This window comes from Engraulis encrasicolus, chromosome 6, assembly GCF_034702125.1.
Source record: "Engraulis encrasicolus isolate BLACKSEA-1 chromosome 6, IST_EnEncr_1.0, whole genome shotgun sequence".
Lineage (NCBI taxonomy): Eukaryota > Metazoa > Chordata > Actinopteri > Clupeiformes > Engraulidae > Engraulis > Engraulis encrasicolus.
The window spans coordinates 18,439,100-18,454,315 of NC_085862.1; the positions used below are offsets into that span (position 1 = coordinate 18,439,100).

The 15,216-nt window shown below is 49.6% G+C and overlaps 1 protein-coding gene across 1 annotated transcript in view; it reads right to left on the reverse strand.

Annotated features, from left to right (window-relative positions):
* aspm (assembly factor for spindle microtubules) overlaps positions 1–15,216 on the reverse strand; it is a 30,399-nt gene that overhangs the window by 4,429 nt on the left and 10,754 nt on the right. Inside the window, exons 11-24 of the mRNA XM_063200822.1 lie at positions 14,539–14,714; positions 14,079–14,224; positions 13,729–13,814; positions 12,383–12,595; positions 12,007–12,211; positions 11,547–11,695; positions 10,291–10,419; positions 9,889–10,083; positions 5,356–8,882; positions 4,215–4,623; positions 3,767–3,916; positions 3,032–3,198; positions 2,691–2,850; positions 410–619 (exon numbers count right to left, since the gene is read on the reverse strand). Coding sequence (XP_063056892.1) covers positions 410–619; positions 2,691–2,850; positions 3,032–3,198; positions 3,767–3,916; positions 4,215–4,623; positions 5,356–8,882; positions 9,889–10,083; positions 10,291–10,419; positions 11,547–11,695; positions 12,007–12,211; positions 12,383–12,595; positions 13,729–13,814; positions 14,079–14,224; positions 14,539–14,714 — 5,922 coding nt within the window. The remainder of the gene's footprint in view (positions 1–409; positions 620–2,690; positions 2,851–3,031; positions 3,199–3,766; positions 3,917–4,214; positions 4,624–5,355; positions 8,883–9,888; positions 10,084–10,290; positions 10,420–11,546; positions 11,696–12,006; positions 12,212–12,382; positions 12,596–13,728; positions 13,815–14,078; positions 14,225–14,538; positions 14,715–15,216) is intronic.

A 15,216-nucleotide genomic window follows, 5' to 3' on the forward strand; every position in this document is an offset into this window, starting at 1 on the left:
TGATACGTCATACCATTGAATAAGCTACCTGCCAAATTGGCTACTGGCACTGTAATTGTTACTAGCCACAGCCAAGTTTTACCAGCATTTGGCCGGTTGGCAGGTGCCAGTGTCAAGCCCTGGTAAGATGACACAAATTGTAAAAACACATCATATTGAAATGTCAATAGTACGTCAGCATCACTAATTTGTAATAGTGCCTTGCACCATCATCTGAAGACAATAAACCAGAATTTCTCAACAGTAACTTACCAGTAGCTATTACTAAGGTGGAATGTTATACATGATATAAAATAAGCAGCTACATGCATACCATATGGTGTATGTAAATAGGGTGTCATTGACACGTTTGTATAGTATGCTGTTGACCCATTTTTCCATACTGGTATTGTGTGAAGTGACATCCTACCCGTCTCCTGGTGAGCCAGCCGCGCCAGTGAGCCTGTAGAACAGTGGCGGCCGCAGCCCGGCGCATCTGATCGGCTCTCTCGAGACGCTCGCGTCGCACGGCACGGAACCGCCTCTGCATCGCCACAGTGACCTCTCTGAGCTGCTGGAAGTTCCGTCTCTGAGCGTGGCCTCTGAATCGGGCCTGGATCAAGATGGCCGCCTTCTTCTCCTGTGGACCAATCGCATGACAGCGTTAGTGCAGCAGTGGCAATGGGGACGGCGATCGTCAAGCAAGTGATTTGCGACCTCATGTAGGACTGGGTACCGAAATTCAATTCTTTGATGGAACCGAATTAAAAGCTAAGGTTCTACTTGGTATTGAAACGTGCCTTGTCTGTCGGTTCCACGTTTCGGTTCCTGAAGTCTGACTGTCAGAGCCATCAAATGTGTGTTTAAGCACGCGGCCATTTCAGCCAATCACAAGTGTCACAAACTGACCACGCTCCTCTTCTTCCCGTTTCGCACCTCATTTAAACTATTGATAAGACAGCTGATTTTCAACCAGCTGGTTGTAGGCTACTATTGAGAAACAAAAACATGCCGTCGAAAGCGTGGCTATATTTCAGGAAAGTAGCCTAGATAAGGAAGGAGCGCGCTGCAATATCTGCGATAAACTAATAGGCTGTCATGCAAGAATGGCAATACATCCAACCTGTTCAAACACCTGCTCTTGCATTCGATTAACTTGTGCAGAGAGTTGCAGCATCTTTACAACGGCAACACACCGTCAACCTCAACTATTAGACCTCAACTATTAGACTACTAGACCGTCGGTTTAATTCGAGGGAACAAAGAACACAGCGACAAAAAAGATTTCCTCTCTATCCGACTGGAGAATAACGCCATTGTTTACTTGAAGTAGCGGCCGCTTAAGGTTAAATAACAGTGGATTGAAAGAACATAAAAACGTTCCGTAAAAAACCGAGATCGCTGGCTGTTAGGAAAAAAATGACGAGATAAAAAAATGGTTGGAAAGCGCTATTTTTTCACTTGCAACAGCGGCCGCTTACAGTTCAATAACTTTTGAATGAAAGAACATAAAAATGTGCCGTAAAAAACTGTACAAAGCTAAGATTCGCAGCTTTCGAACAAGCCCTAACACATGTCTGTAGGAGAAGGAGATCGCTGGTTATATATATATTTAGGCCTATATATAGTTTAGATTAGGACTCTTAAGCTTAGATTCACCATGGCGTGAAAGCACATTGTTGTCGCGGCTATGCAGCAGCTGATCATATGGCCCAGTTCTAGTCCCTGTATGGAAATGCGTGCGAGACAGCACCATCGCGCCCCCGTCAAGTTTCAGGAATATTTATGAAGCCTAGTTGTGTTAGAACAGTTCTGCAGAACCTAGTAGAAAAGCCCCAGCTGTCGACAGACTTGGTAGCGTAGGCAACATTAAAAAATCATGTCAGGCACGGTTGACATAGGATTGGTACCAGAAGTGAAGTTGCACCGTACAGCAGAACAATTTTAATCAGACATGAGTACATTTATCAGTATCAAAACCGTTTATTATACTTGCCAAGCCATGCCGAGAGGACAACTTGCAGCATGCAATTAATCATGAATGCTGTAGGCCTAGAATTAAATGCCTTTAACCCGCCATTGCTTAGGCCTAAGTCACGATGAGCGCCGTCTTGTGGCAGGCAGGAAAACTCATGATTTACAGACCCGTTACGCCATCTACTGGCCACTTTGGGTAACTGCAGGTTTAATTCAGGGTTTCTAGGAACCGAAAATGGAACCGTTCTGGTACCGGAACCGAAACGAAGGAACCGGAAATGGAACCGGAACCGAAAATTGTCAATCAATACCCAGGCCTAACCTCATGTGTGATTTTAGAGGTCTGAATTAGTTTGAATTTAGAGGTCTCACTATGACTTGTCACAAAGCTCTATGGGAGCTGACCAGGGCAGTTGGAAGTCTTGATGAAATAGACATACAGTATATTAAGAGTTCAGATGCAAAACCCCCTAAGTGCCTTTTCAGAAAATAATCTTAATTCATTTTCATTTAATACAAAGCTATCAAAATTGCATATATTTTTTATTTTATTTATGCAATAGAACTATTTATATGTATTATCAAGTACATGAATGTAAACCAAACCAACAACAGGGTTCTCTAAAAATATAGAAGTGCAGGTCTTCAGAAATGGAGTTAGGGGGTTTTGCATCTGAACTCTTCATATGTTGTCGTGTATGAGTGGCAGCCTGGGGGGTAGGGAACATCCTTACCTTGCTGATGTTTATCCTGGTGGCATGCCCCCTCCAGCAGGCTTGGATGGTGACCGCGGAGACCTTCACGAGCAGGAAGTGTTGCCGTTGACGGCGCGATGCCAGCGTCTCACGCCATCTTCGCTGCACCAGCCGAGCATTCTGCTGCAGAGCCAGGAACCTGGACACAGACGCCACGGTCAAAACATCACATTTTAAATACATGAGAATAGCAACAATAATGGCCATAATATAACTGGCAACAGATCCCAGCATGACGCGTATAATTAGTAACCGGTCCCATTTGCGACTTCAACAGGCAGGCTGTGTACTGGTTAACGGGCAGGCTGTGTACTGGTTACCTTGTGCGCTGGAGCCTGGTCTGGAGGCATCGGTGTACGGTGCGCACGGCTGCCCTGCGGGCGACACAGTGCTGCCTGGCCTGGCGGCCCCTGAAGAAGGCCTGGATCCTCACCGCAGCCTCCTCCCGACGCACAGCACGCCGCCACAGCAGCTGACGCAACGCTCCCTGGAGAACAGGAAATAGTCAAATAAAACACACGCTCAATTATGATGCACACTGTGCGTTCCAATATGCGACCTTGCGTCTTCCACTTGTGCTTGTGGCCTCGTACCAGGAGTTAATATGTCGTGATGACATCACTGACAACAGCATTATATTTCAATATCTCGCAAAAGCTCAATTCTAAAGTCATTTTCTCAATTTCAGACAGGATGGGAAATGAAGAGTAGTCCCCCAAAAATTGTTTTGGCTAGGCTGACAGCGGGGAAACTTTGTTTTCTCCACGGAGGCTGGGCATCAGCAAAACGTGAGGCCACAAGCCCAAGTGGAGGACTCAATGTCGCATATTGGAATGCACACAATATGGACACCAGGAAATAACCACACACACTCAACAATAACAAACATCAGAAATGATCACACATTGAACAGTAATAACGAACAGACCAATGACAATAATACACAATTTCCCACAGATCCCTGACTTGCTTCACATCTGTGAAATAAATACCACAAAATAATAAAATAAGACATCTATGCATCTACTATATAACTTGTTTATCCCCAAGAGTACCTGGATGAGGAGAGCTGCTGCCCTGGTCTTGAGGAAGTGTTGCCGGTCTATCTGGCCGAGTCGATGAGCTCTATAGTGCTGCTGGATGACCACAGCTGCAGCCCTCTGACGCTCCACCTCACGCCTTAATCGACACCCTCGGTACACCGCCTGGACAAACGCGCGCGCACACACACACACACACACACACACACACACACACACACACACACACACACACACAGTAATAGTAATAAGAATAAGGCTACAGATTTCAGATACTCTAACTCACACCTTACTAAGTACTAACCACCCTCTTCACACTGCTTGGAGACGGAGAAGGAGTCTCGCGCACACATTTAATGTAAGAATCTCCCCCTCACCTGCCCTCTCCCTCTCTCCCTCTCACCTGCCCTCTCCATCTCTCCCCCTCACCTGCCCTTTCCCTCTCTCCATCTCTCCCCCTCACCTGCAGTGCAATGGCGCTCCTCCTGAGCCTCTGGAACCTCCTCCGCTGGAGCGCCCCTCTCAGCGTCGCCTGGATCCTGACGGCCGCACGTTCCCGCTGTGCCGTCCTCCTCGCCAGCATTCCCCGGAACGCCGCCTGCAGCGTCACCGCAGCCCATCCAGCCCTGGCAAGCTGTTCCCTCTCCTCGCGTGCCCGCCGGCATGAGCGGTACCACGCCTGGATGAGCGTGGCGGCCACGCGCGTCTGCGTGTAGCGTTGGCGGGCCAGGCGTGCTCTCCAGGCTGCCTGCAGGGTGACGGAGGCGGCCCTCGTCCTCAGGTAGTGGCGTCGCTGCACCGCCATCTTCAGGAAGGACTGGACGACCCTCGCTGCCCTCAGACGCGAAGCCTGCTGCCTCGCCTTCTTGGCTCTGCAGGCAAAGGCAAAAACAAAAACACTGTCAATTTCTTCATATGTACTAAACATGTACTAGACAGACATGATGCACTTCAGTGGTTTGTCTCTTCTATGCATTGGACAAATCTGATTTCAAGACAAGACAACATTGATGGACAGTCACAACAATTATCAGGGTTCCCACACCTTTCTCATGAACAAATTCAAGCACTTTTCAAGCACCAAATGTTCAGTTTTCCAGCACCTTTAATAGGTCGCAGGAAGGGGGTATGAGCATCCTCCCCCAGAAAATTGTGTGCTTTTAAAATGCAATTTCCTGCATTGCAATCAATCTTAAGAAGTGACATATCACATCCTCAGACTTTTGATGTACCTGAAATTTTTTTTTCTATTATTTTATGTTTAGTATGTTATGTTTACTGAGTTTGACTTGACACAAATTTCAAGCATTTTCAAGCACTTCACCAAAATTCAAGCATTTTTACAACCTTGAAAACACTTAATTGAAATTCAAGCATTTTCAAGGAATTCAAGCACCAGTGGGAACCCTGAATTATGCTGCGGTTGGTTCCCAAACCCCCTTTGGGAGACCCTCTTTTGGAAGTCTGTTAGGGGTTGGGGGGGTCGCGAAAACATTCTTTTGTCCATTCGTATTGCTAAATTTTCCATGAATAGTTTAGGGGTCCCGACCCCCCTAGTTTGGGAACCACTGAATGAATGTATTGCAAACCATCTAAGTGCATACCTGAAGGCTGCCTGGAGGCTGACAGCGGCGCTCCTCAGCTGCTGGTAATTCTGCACGTGCTCGTTCCTCAGCTGGCTAGCCCGGAAGCGTTGCTGGAGCACGGAGGCGGCCCAGCGCTGTCTCCTGAACGTCGCCTGCTGCCGGCGTCTCCTGAAGCTCGCTTGGATAACCGTCGCCGCCCGCTGCATTTCCGCAGCCTTCCGCCTGGCGAGATGGCCACGGAACGCGGCCTGGATCGCAACGGCAGACCTCCTGAGTGTGGCGTACTCCTGACGGACACCTCGACCCACCATGTAAGCGCGGTACTGGGTCTGGATGACTATGGCGGAGAACCTCATGGCCTGGTACTTGACGTGCTGGCTCCAGCCCCTGAATGCGGCCTGAATGGTGGTGGCCGCCTGGTGCTGGCGGAGGAGGTGCTTCCTGGTGTTCCGTCCGCGGAGGGCAGCCTGCAGAGTGATCGCAGCACGACGCAGACAGAGGTAACGCTGCCTGTCCTCCCGAGCCGCCTTCACGGCCTGATACCGGCGTTGGATGGCGACGGCGGTTGCTCGGAGGGCGAGGTAGCGTCTGCGCTCCTGGCAAGCTCGCCAGCTGCTCTGCAGAACCACCGCAGCCTGGTGCTGCAGGAGCAGGCTCTGCCGGACTTTCATGCCGCGAAACGCTGCCTGGAGCACGGCCACAGCCTGCCTCTTCCTTTGGTAGTCTTCTAGAGCTTCCCTCATCTGCACATTGGCTCTGAAGCGGTCTTGAACAACCTGCACAGCGCTCAACAAGCGAACGTAGTGGGACCTGCAGAGGTGTTTCCTGACGCAGGCCTGGATGATCGTGGCTGCCTTGTGTTGTTGCCGCACCTGCTTTCGAACCCTGAACCCTCTGTAACACGCCTGAATGGTGACGCAGGCTTTCCTTTTGTCCAGGTACTCCTGCCGACACTCCAGTACCGTCCGCTTGGCGCGATACCGCCTTTGACAGAGGACCGCAGCCGCCCTGACCGCCAAGAAACGCCTCCTTTCCAAAAAGGTCAAAAACTGTCTCTGGATAACGGTAGCCATGTTGTGCCTGGTCTTCAACTCCTGCCTCGCTTGATGGCCACGGAAGGCAGACTGGATGGTCAGCGCAGCTCTTTTCATGGTCGCGTACTGCTGCACCTGATAGTTTCGCAGCCTGTTGGCACGGTACCTCTCCTGGATGGCCTTGGTGGCCCATTGGAGCGCCAGATAGCGCGCTCGGAGACGGTGCATCCTGAACTGGGCCTGGATCAGACGGGCCGCCGAGTGCATCCGACCGACATCACGCCTGGCCCGATTGCCTCGGAAGACCGCCTGAACCAGGGTTGCGCTTCGGCGGAGCTTCAGATAGTCCTCCCTGACGCGCTTTCCCTGGAGACGGTGCCTGTAGTGCGTCTGTATGATGACTGAAGCCAGCCTCATGGCCTGATATCGCACTCTTGTCCTGTGCATCCTGAAGTGAGCCTGGATGAGCACAGCAGCCGTGTGTTGCCTCTTCAGCTCTCGTCTGTCTTTCATGCCTCTGAATGCGGACTGGAGGGTGACGGCTGCATTGCGCACGGAGCACAAGCGTCTCTGCTCCTGCCGTGCCATCAGAGTGGCTCGTAGGTGTCTCTGGATCTTCACGACGGCTCCTCTGAGCGCCAGGTAGTCTCTGCGCTGCTTGTGCGTCCTGTATATCCTCTGGATCACCACAGCAGCGCTCTGCTTTTCTGCCAGACGCCTCCTCGCCATCATCCCGCGGTAACTGGCCTGAAGGCACACGGCTGCCGACTTCAAGGCGGAGTACTCACGCACGGCAGCGTTCCTGGCCAGGTGCGCTCGTAGCCTCTGCTGGATGACCTGAGCCGCCCGACGGGAGCGCTGGTAGCTGACGAGCTGGACGTGCCCCCTGAAGCGAGCCTGGATGACCGTTGCGGCCTTGTGCATCTCGCGGACACGCTTCCGAGCCCGCACTCCCCTGAAGGCAGACTGGAGACACACGGCTGCCGCTCTCTTCCTCAAGTAGTCCTCTCTCGCTCGGCGGCCCGCAACGACCGCTCGGTATCGCTGCTGGATGATGGTGGCGGCACACCGCAGTGCCAGGTAAGACAGTTGAGCCTTCTGAGCTCTGAAGAACGCCTGGATGACGGTGGCGGCCTTGTGCATCTCCCGGACGCGTCTCCGAGCCCGCGCTCCCCTGAAGGAAGACTGCAGACGCACGGCTGCCGCTCTCTTCCTCAAGTAGTCCTCTCTCACTCGGCGGCCCGCAACCACCGCACGGTACCGCTGCTGGATGATGGTGGCAGCACACCTCAGTGCCAGGTAGGACAGTCGAGCCTTCTGAGCTCTGAAGAACGCCTGGATGACGGTGGCGGCTTCGTGCATCTCGCGGACGCGCCTCCGAGCCCGCGCTCCCCTGAAGGCAGACTGGAGACACACGGCTGCCGCTCTCTTCCTCAAGTAGTCCTCTCTCGCTAGCCGGCCCGCAGCTACCGTTCGGTACCGCTGCTGGATGATGGTGGCGGCACACCTCAGCGCCAGGTAGGACAGTCGAGCCTTCTGACCTCTGAAGAAGGCCTGGATGACGGTGGCTGCCTGGTGCTCCCTCTGTAAGCGGCGTCGCAGCAGGAGCCCACGGGTAGCGGCCTGCAGAACCACAGCTGCTCTCTGGACCTGCTGGTAGCGCTCCCGTTCCGCTCGGCCGAGCACACTCGCACGATACCGCCGCTGAACCACGACAGCAGCTGCTCTTAAGGCCAGATAGCGCCGGCGGCAGAGGAAGAAGCGTACGTGGGACTGGATTACCACGGCTGCGTGGTTCTTGGTCCTCAGCGCCCGTCGGACCTGTGTGCCGCGATACGCAGCCTGCAACACCACCGCGGCCTGTCGAAGCCTGACGTACTCGCTCCGAGTCTGCATGGCGGAACGATGGGCTCTGTAATGCTGCTGAATGACAAGAGCCGCCGACCTTTTGGCCTTAAACTGACACTGGGCACGGTAGCGGCGGTAGTGCGCCTGGATGAGCGTAGCACACCTGTGAAGCTCGGCGGTCCTCTGCAGCTCCCTGTAGGCCTTACGAGCCATCGCCATCCGGAACGTCGCCTGGATCCTAACGGCCGCCTGCCGTCTGGTTTCCTGCTCTCGGCGTGCCCGCAGGCCTCTGTACGCCGCCTGCAAGGTCACGGCCGCGTGTTTCAAGGTCAGGTAGCGCGCCCTCTCCTGGTCCCGCTGGCGACGCGCCCGGAAGCTGCGCTGGATGAAGATGGCCGCCGCACTCAGGAGGGCGAGGCGCCTGCGGACGAGGTGCCCCCTGACGGCACTCTGGATGGTCACGGCGGACGCCTGCCGCAGCTGCAGGGCCAGGAAGCGTCGTCTCTGGACGCAGCCCCTGAACCACGCCTGGACGCGCACAGCTGCCGCTCTGAGACGCCGGTACTGCTGGCTGGCGGCGTGCATGCGGTACCAGGCCTGGATCACCACGGCAGCACGACTCTTCTTCAGAAACTCGCGGCTGCGCCATGCTCTGTAGGATTTCTAGAGACACAAGAGAAAGGCCTGCTTAGCACCATCTTGTCATCAAGGTTCAACATAAACATGTTGAAAATGACAAATCAAACCATTAGTTTTAAGTACAGTATCAACAAGAAATGCACTCAGAGAGTGCAGACCTCCGCCAAGAAAGTTGTTTGTTAGAACATTTGACTATGTTACACCCGACTTTTATCTCAAGTCTTTCTGCCTTCTTGTTGTGGAGTTAGAAACTGGAAAGTCAACATTCGCCCTGTCCCACAATTCAAATTGCGATCACTAGACTAGGGCATCTAGATTTATAGGCTAGCAATGGTGAAAAATCTTTGGTAACACTTTCTATGAAGCCCATATCTATAGTGCATTATGAGCACATTTATAACAATTTATAACAATTTATAATTTATAATTAATCATAGTGAATTATATAGTATAGAGTTATAATGAATTATAAGCCCCTTCACTGCCTATAGTTTATAACCATTCACGAGCACTCACAACACCCTTAGATTTATAATGCATTATAAGCTACATAAGCTATGATTATGTTGTGCAATATAAGTTGTTATAAATGTGCTCATAATGGGCTATAGATATGGGCTTCATAGAAAGTGTTACCAAATCTTTTTTTGAAAACTCGGTTCTGGTTTGTGATCCGGATCACCACCATAATTTAATCACTTTTTTCTTTGGTCATTTCCAACAACTCCACAAAGTCTAATCAGATCACAAGTTTATGAGTTATCATGCTGACAGACAAACAGACACAGACAAACCAACGCGATCGAAAACACAACCTCCTTGGCGGAAGTAATAAAATTATCCCACTTCATTACACTGTACTCAAATAATACAACAGGGACAGCAAATGACATTACATCTTGACAAATGTTACAGTTGAAAAAAAAAGATACTGTAAAATAAAATGTGACCAATGACGTAATTGCCAACAGCAACAGTATTACTACAACTGTAATCAAGCGATATTAGCCACTCAGCAAAGCTCGCTCACCTGAAGGATGATGGCTGCTTGGCTGTAGTGTGCTAGAGCACGTGCCATCTGCATGCGTTTTAGCGTGCGCCGCGCTGCGTAGCCTCTCCATGCGGTCTGGATAGTGACGGCCGCCGCTGCACACCTCAGCGCTCGCCTCCTGGACAGGAAGCTTCTCACGACGGCCTGGATCTTACTAGCAGCTGCAGTTCTTGCCTGAAATGATCAGTAAGTAAATATGCAGCACACAACGTCCATTACAGTAGTTATACTGCTCACAACATTTCAGTCATTCAGACCTTTTCCAGGTGAGTTTTCAAACTCATCTGAAGGTCTTGAACGACTAAAACGTTGTGAGCAATAAAACTGAGTGAAATGGACAGTGTGATGGATATTTACTCACTAGCCAGTTGGGAGTGTTACCTGGTAGAGTTCGAGGTTCTTCTTCAGCTTGTACTTCCTCCAGGCACCCTGGATGACCCTGGCTGCTCGCGTCTCGTTCCTCAGGTCCAGCAGACGAGTGCATAAGAATGACAGGAAGCATGTGACGACCTGTGGAAACGAACAAGTTCAAATGACACACAAACTTAAGTTATGATAGTTTGATTCATGTTTTTACATTGGGCCCTTGATCTCACATAATATCATGCTCTACTCACCCATGTTAGTTGTGTGTCATTCGGAACTCAGTTGAAGACATTGCCATGAAGCGACTTCCTATGGGCAATTTTTTACTGGTACAAACTATGTTGTTTTTGCTTTTGCCGTCACGACACTCCGAATGACACACAACTAACATGGCTGAGTAGAACATGATATTATAACGTGAAATCAAGGGCCCAAAAAATAAAAATAAAAGTTTTCTCCTTTATAAACGGTAGTGTAGTTTTTTTTTTTTTTTTTTAAAGGTTGGTTACATACATTACATTCTCAGAGATGTTGTTGGACATGCCTGAGGTGGTCTAGTGTTGCCTTATCTCATCACTAAGAACTGTGTAACCACAGCCTTCTAGTGTTTTATTACTTACCCAATGGGATGGTATCAGCCAGAGCTTATAATGTTTATGATCTCAATAGGGATGGAATTAGCCAGAGCTGGTGTTTTTCTACTGTGCTAATGTACTTGCAAAAAATAAAAATGCACGGTATTGTTCTGTATACTTCCTGTGCACTTTGTCACTGTATACAACACTTGCACATACAATGTCCTTGATTGTATGTGGCGTTGGATAAAAGCACCTGCCAAATGTAATGTAATGTGAGGTGTAGGATGTTTTCAGTATAACCATTATGCCCCGTGTACATCAAGCGCTACCAACGCGACCCAGGTAGCTGGGGTGGTTGAAGAAGTTTCGCCATGAATTAGTTTTATTCGCTCTGGACGCTGCACTGACATGTTTGATTCAGCTTATCACATAACGGCTCTGTTTTGACAGCCTGGGACATTCCTCGATATGAACGTTCCAATTGGTTTTCGCCGAACCGCGTCATAGCGAATTCGCTTAAGATTAGCTTGAGTTTAATCGTCAAAATTCGCCCAGGTTGCTCAAGAAGCTTCGCTCCTGCCGAATTCGCTCTAGTAGCTTTATTCGCCTTCCCTCCATAGAGAAACAATGACTTCCGCCGCGCAGGTCGCTTAGTTCGCCTTCGATGTACACGGGGCATTAGTGTCGCCTTACCTTCTCGTTGGGGATGGTGTTGGACATGTCGGTGGGGTTGATCATGGCGGGTACTCCCCCCAGGTACGACACAGCGGAGTTCAACAGCAGGAAGTTACTTCTCTCGTTGTCCAGCAGCTCTTTGAAGTCCACCGAGGGGGACAGGGGGCCTGCGGACCGGACAAAGGTAACACCTGGGTTGATTGGATGTTTCTTCCAATTCAAGAACACACACACGCTTCTCTACACGACACCTTTGGTTTTATTATTAGAACTTATTTATATTCATCACAAGTGCTTTATCGTCCTAGTCTCTGGACATACAGTACTTGTGTTGATGGATTAACTGCTGAAGACATTGTCTGACCACAGACTTAACTCAAAGCTTAAAATGTCAAGAAATGTACAGAAAATTATGAGAACGTGTTCACGTGCAATTGAACAAACATGTTAATAGTCAACAGGGCGGTGTTCTGCATACCGTTGAGAGCGGCAGAACTGCCATCGAGGGAGGTGTCCGAGTCGCTGCTGGAGGTGTTGAGCTCGACTCGGCCGCGGGCGCCGCACTCCACGGTCTGCGTGGTGTCCAGTTTGACCTTGGCCAAGGGCAGCTGGCTGGGGTGGTAGTGGTGCACCAGCAGACACAGGACACGGCCGTCCGAGAAGGACACCGTGAAGTTCTCGGCCTGGACCACATTGACAGAGGAAAGGGGAGGAGAAAGAATGAACATAGGGCAATTAAGTAAGTGTAAGCAATAATGATTTTCCACATTTCAATTTGTATTAGTCACATAGAAACTGTTTACTACAATTCGCAGTGAATTGCATGGAGCTTGGCACGACTGGGACACACACACCTTAAGGTCATAGAACTCGCAGACGGCGTTGACCCAGTCCATGAGCAGGGCGAGCTTGGCGCTGCTGTGCTTGATGTCGGGCTGTGACCTCATGGCCCTCTGGGAGGTGCTGTTATCCGCACGCAGAGACTGGAGCTTCCGCTTGGTCCGCCACGTTCTCCTGAGGAAGCTGATCTCCTCCTTCAGCTGATCCTCATCCAGCAACACCTCCACCTGCACACAACAGATTCATATTCATATTACCAAGTCAATTAAAAAAACAAATGTTTAAATACTTTTTTAGGGACTTTTATGCCTTTAACTGACAGGACAGTCGAAGATGGTGACAGGAAGCGAATGGGACAGAGAGACAGTGGAGAATCGGGAAATGACCCAGGCCGGACTCGAACCGGGGTCTCCGTGGGTGGGCATGCAAGCTCAAATGTGGGGGGCTTAGCACGCTGCGCCACAGCACCCCCCACTAAGTCAAAATTAATTAATTAAAATTACAGATTACATCATCTCCACCTGAAAAGGACAATATTCAGATTAATAAAATTATCCACCCCAACAGGCAAGACTACACATCACTAACCAGTCACGAAAGAGGCCATCTCTACCTGAACAGGTAAGATTAAGACGTCCCTAAGGAGACCACCATCACTCGGTCCGGACAATATCACACATCACTATGGCACATCTCCAACTGAGATATTACGATTATATGCCACTATACATAGTCTATAATTTCCACCTGAACAGGTAAGATCAGACGTCACAAGCCACTTACGAGACCAGACCAATTGGCCAGGACAATATTACACATCACTAAACAGTATTGATCCAAGTTCTATTACACTTATAGAACATTAACTTTGCATGAAAGTGTCATTACATTAGGTGAAGACCAATGTGAGGTTCGGTGACCAGGACAAGATGAACATTTACGTAACTAAGGAAATCAGATGTTGCTTTAGTGCTGCCAGTTTCTTTTTTTGTATTTTTTATGGGCTTTTTCGCCTTTATTCCAGACAGTGAAGAGTGACAGGAAGCGAATGTGGAGAGAGAGATGGGGTAGGGATGGCAAATGACCCAGGCCGTATTCGAACCCTGGGTGCAACCCTTGGGCATGCAAGGCCAAATGTGGGGGGCTTAGCGCGCTGCGCCACAGCGCCCCCAATGCTGCCAGTTTCAGTGACTGAAATATCCATAGCTGTGATACACTTACGAAATTTGTTTTCAGTTTCAGAACATACATTAAAACAATTGAGCATTAATCTCACAATACACAAATCAAACATTCCAACACTGCATTTGCACAAAGCAAAAGAACTTTAGAGAACAAAAACAGAAGTCTTTCAGCTGACCTGGAATGCAAAGATGATCTTCCAGAGGAGGGCGAGAGTCTTCTCCCTGTGGCCATCTGCAATGTCCCTGGAGTCGATGGCTGCACCTACTCACACACAAAACCACAAGGAATAAATGTTGGAGCAATCTCTGCTGCCCGCTTATTTAAATCCAATGCTCAAATAATTCTACTAAAAACTGTGCAGTTTAAAACTTTTCTAACTAGATTTTACTTTGCACTGTGTTTTTAAGCTCCAAAGAAGATGAAACTCACAAAACTCTGCAAACATCACATTGCCAAAGGTAGAAAAGTTGAAACACAAATGATACTTGGAGGAGGACAAATGAGACAGAAAGCAAAAGCCCGCACCATGGTCATCCTTGAGGTCCACCCCCCTCTTGCGCAGCACGGCGAGGGCCATCTCCACGTTGTGGATCTTCTGGAGGCGGCTGATGGCCGGCAGACGCAGCCCCTTGGACAGGCTCCAGTCCTGGGTGAACAGCTCCACCACGCGCCTGGAGGAACCACAGCACAGGGAATGAGGACATCAATTAGCATTAGCATCTAATAAGGACTAGGGTGCACAGCTGGTCAAATGTATTAATAATTCAGAGCAACAGACACAGCATCGGCAAATAAACAAAATGCTGATGTGCAGCAAAACACACAATTATGAAATGCGATTTTAATAAACTATGGAGCTTAATATTTCTTAAAGTGTACTGTGCTATGCAGAGTTTGCAAGCAGCCCTGTTGGATGCATGAGAGCTGCTGTTTGGAGCTGGGTGATATTCAGTATAAGGCCAGAGAGGTGCGTCCTCTGACTTACACCAGGCGAATGCCGCAGCGCAGGTCGGTCGCCAGGTTCCTGACGGCGAAGTCAAACTCGTCCAGGGGCGTCTGCACATGGCTCACAGGTAAGCCGAGAAGGCCCAGGTGTCGAGGCAGAATCCCCTCACCGCTCAGGAAGTCACGCGAGAACGCCAGCAGCAGGTCCTTACTCGTCTGCAGGACACACACACACAGACATAATATTATTACCTTAGTAACGCAAATGCAGTACAACACGGGGCAGTTGTGGCCTAATGATGAATGAGATGGGTTTAGATCAGAGGGTTACAGGTTTGAATTCCACCCTCCATGGCTGAAGTGCCCTTTTGCAAGGCACCTAACCCCATACTGCTTTAGAGACTGTAACAAATACTCTGTAAACAGCAGGGCTGTAACGATATTGTATCGAACCGATAAATCGTGATACAAGGAGGCAGTATCGTGATACGCCCTTTTAACGTTTTGATACCCATCAGCCCAGAAACAAACCACATGATATGAAGTGTTAGTGCTTCCAAGCATCATCATTATTACATAGACACTTTTTAAAATTATTAGTATCCTCTTGTATCCTATTCTGTGTGTAAACTATCATAGTTTTTATTCATAAAATGTACAATATTGGCAAATGTGAAATCGTGGGGTGTACTAGGCTTGGGCGATGTCCCCCTAATTG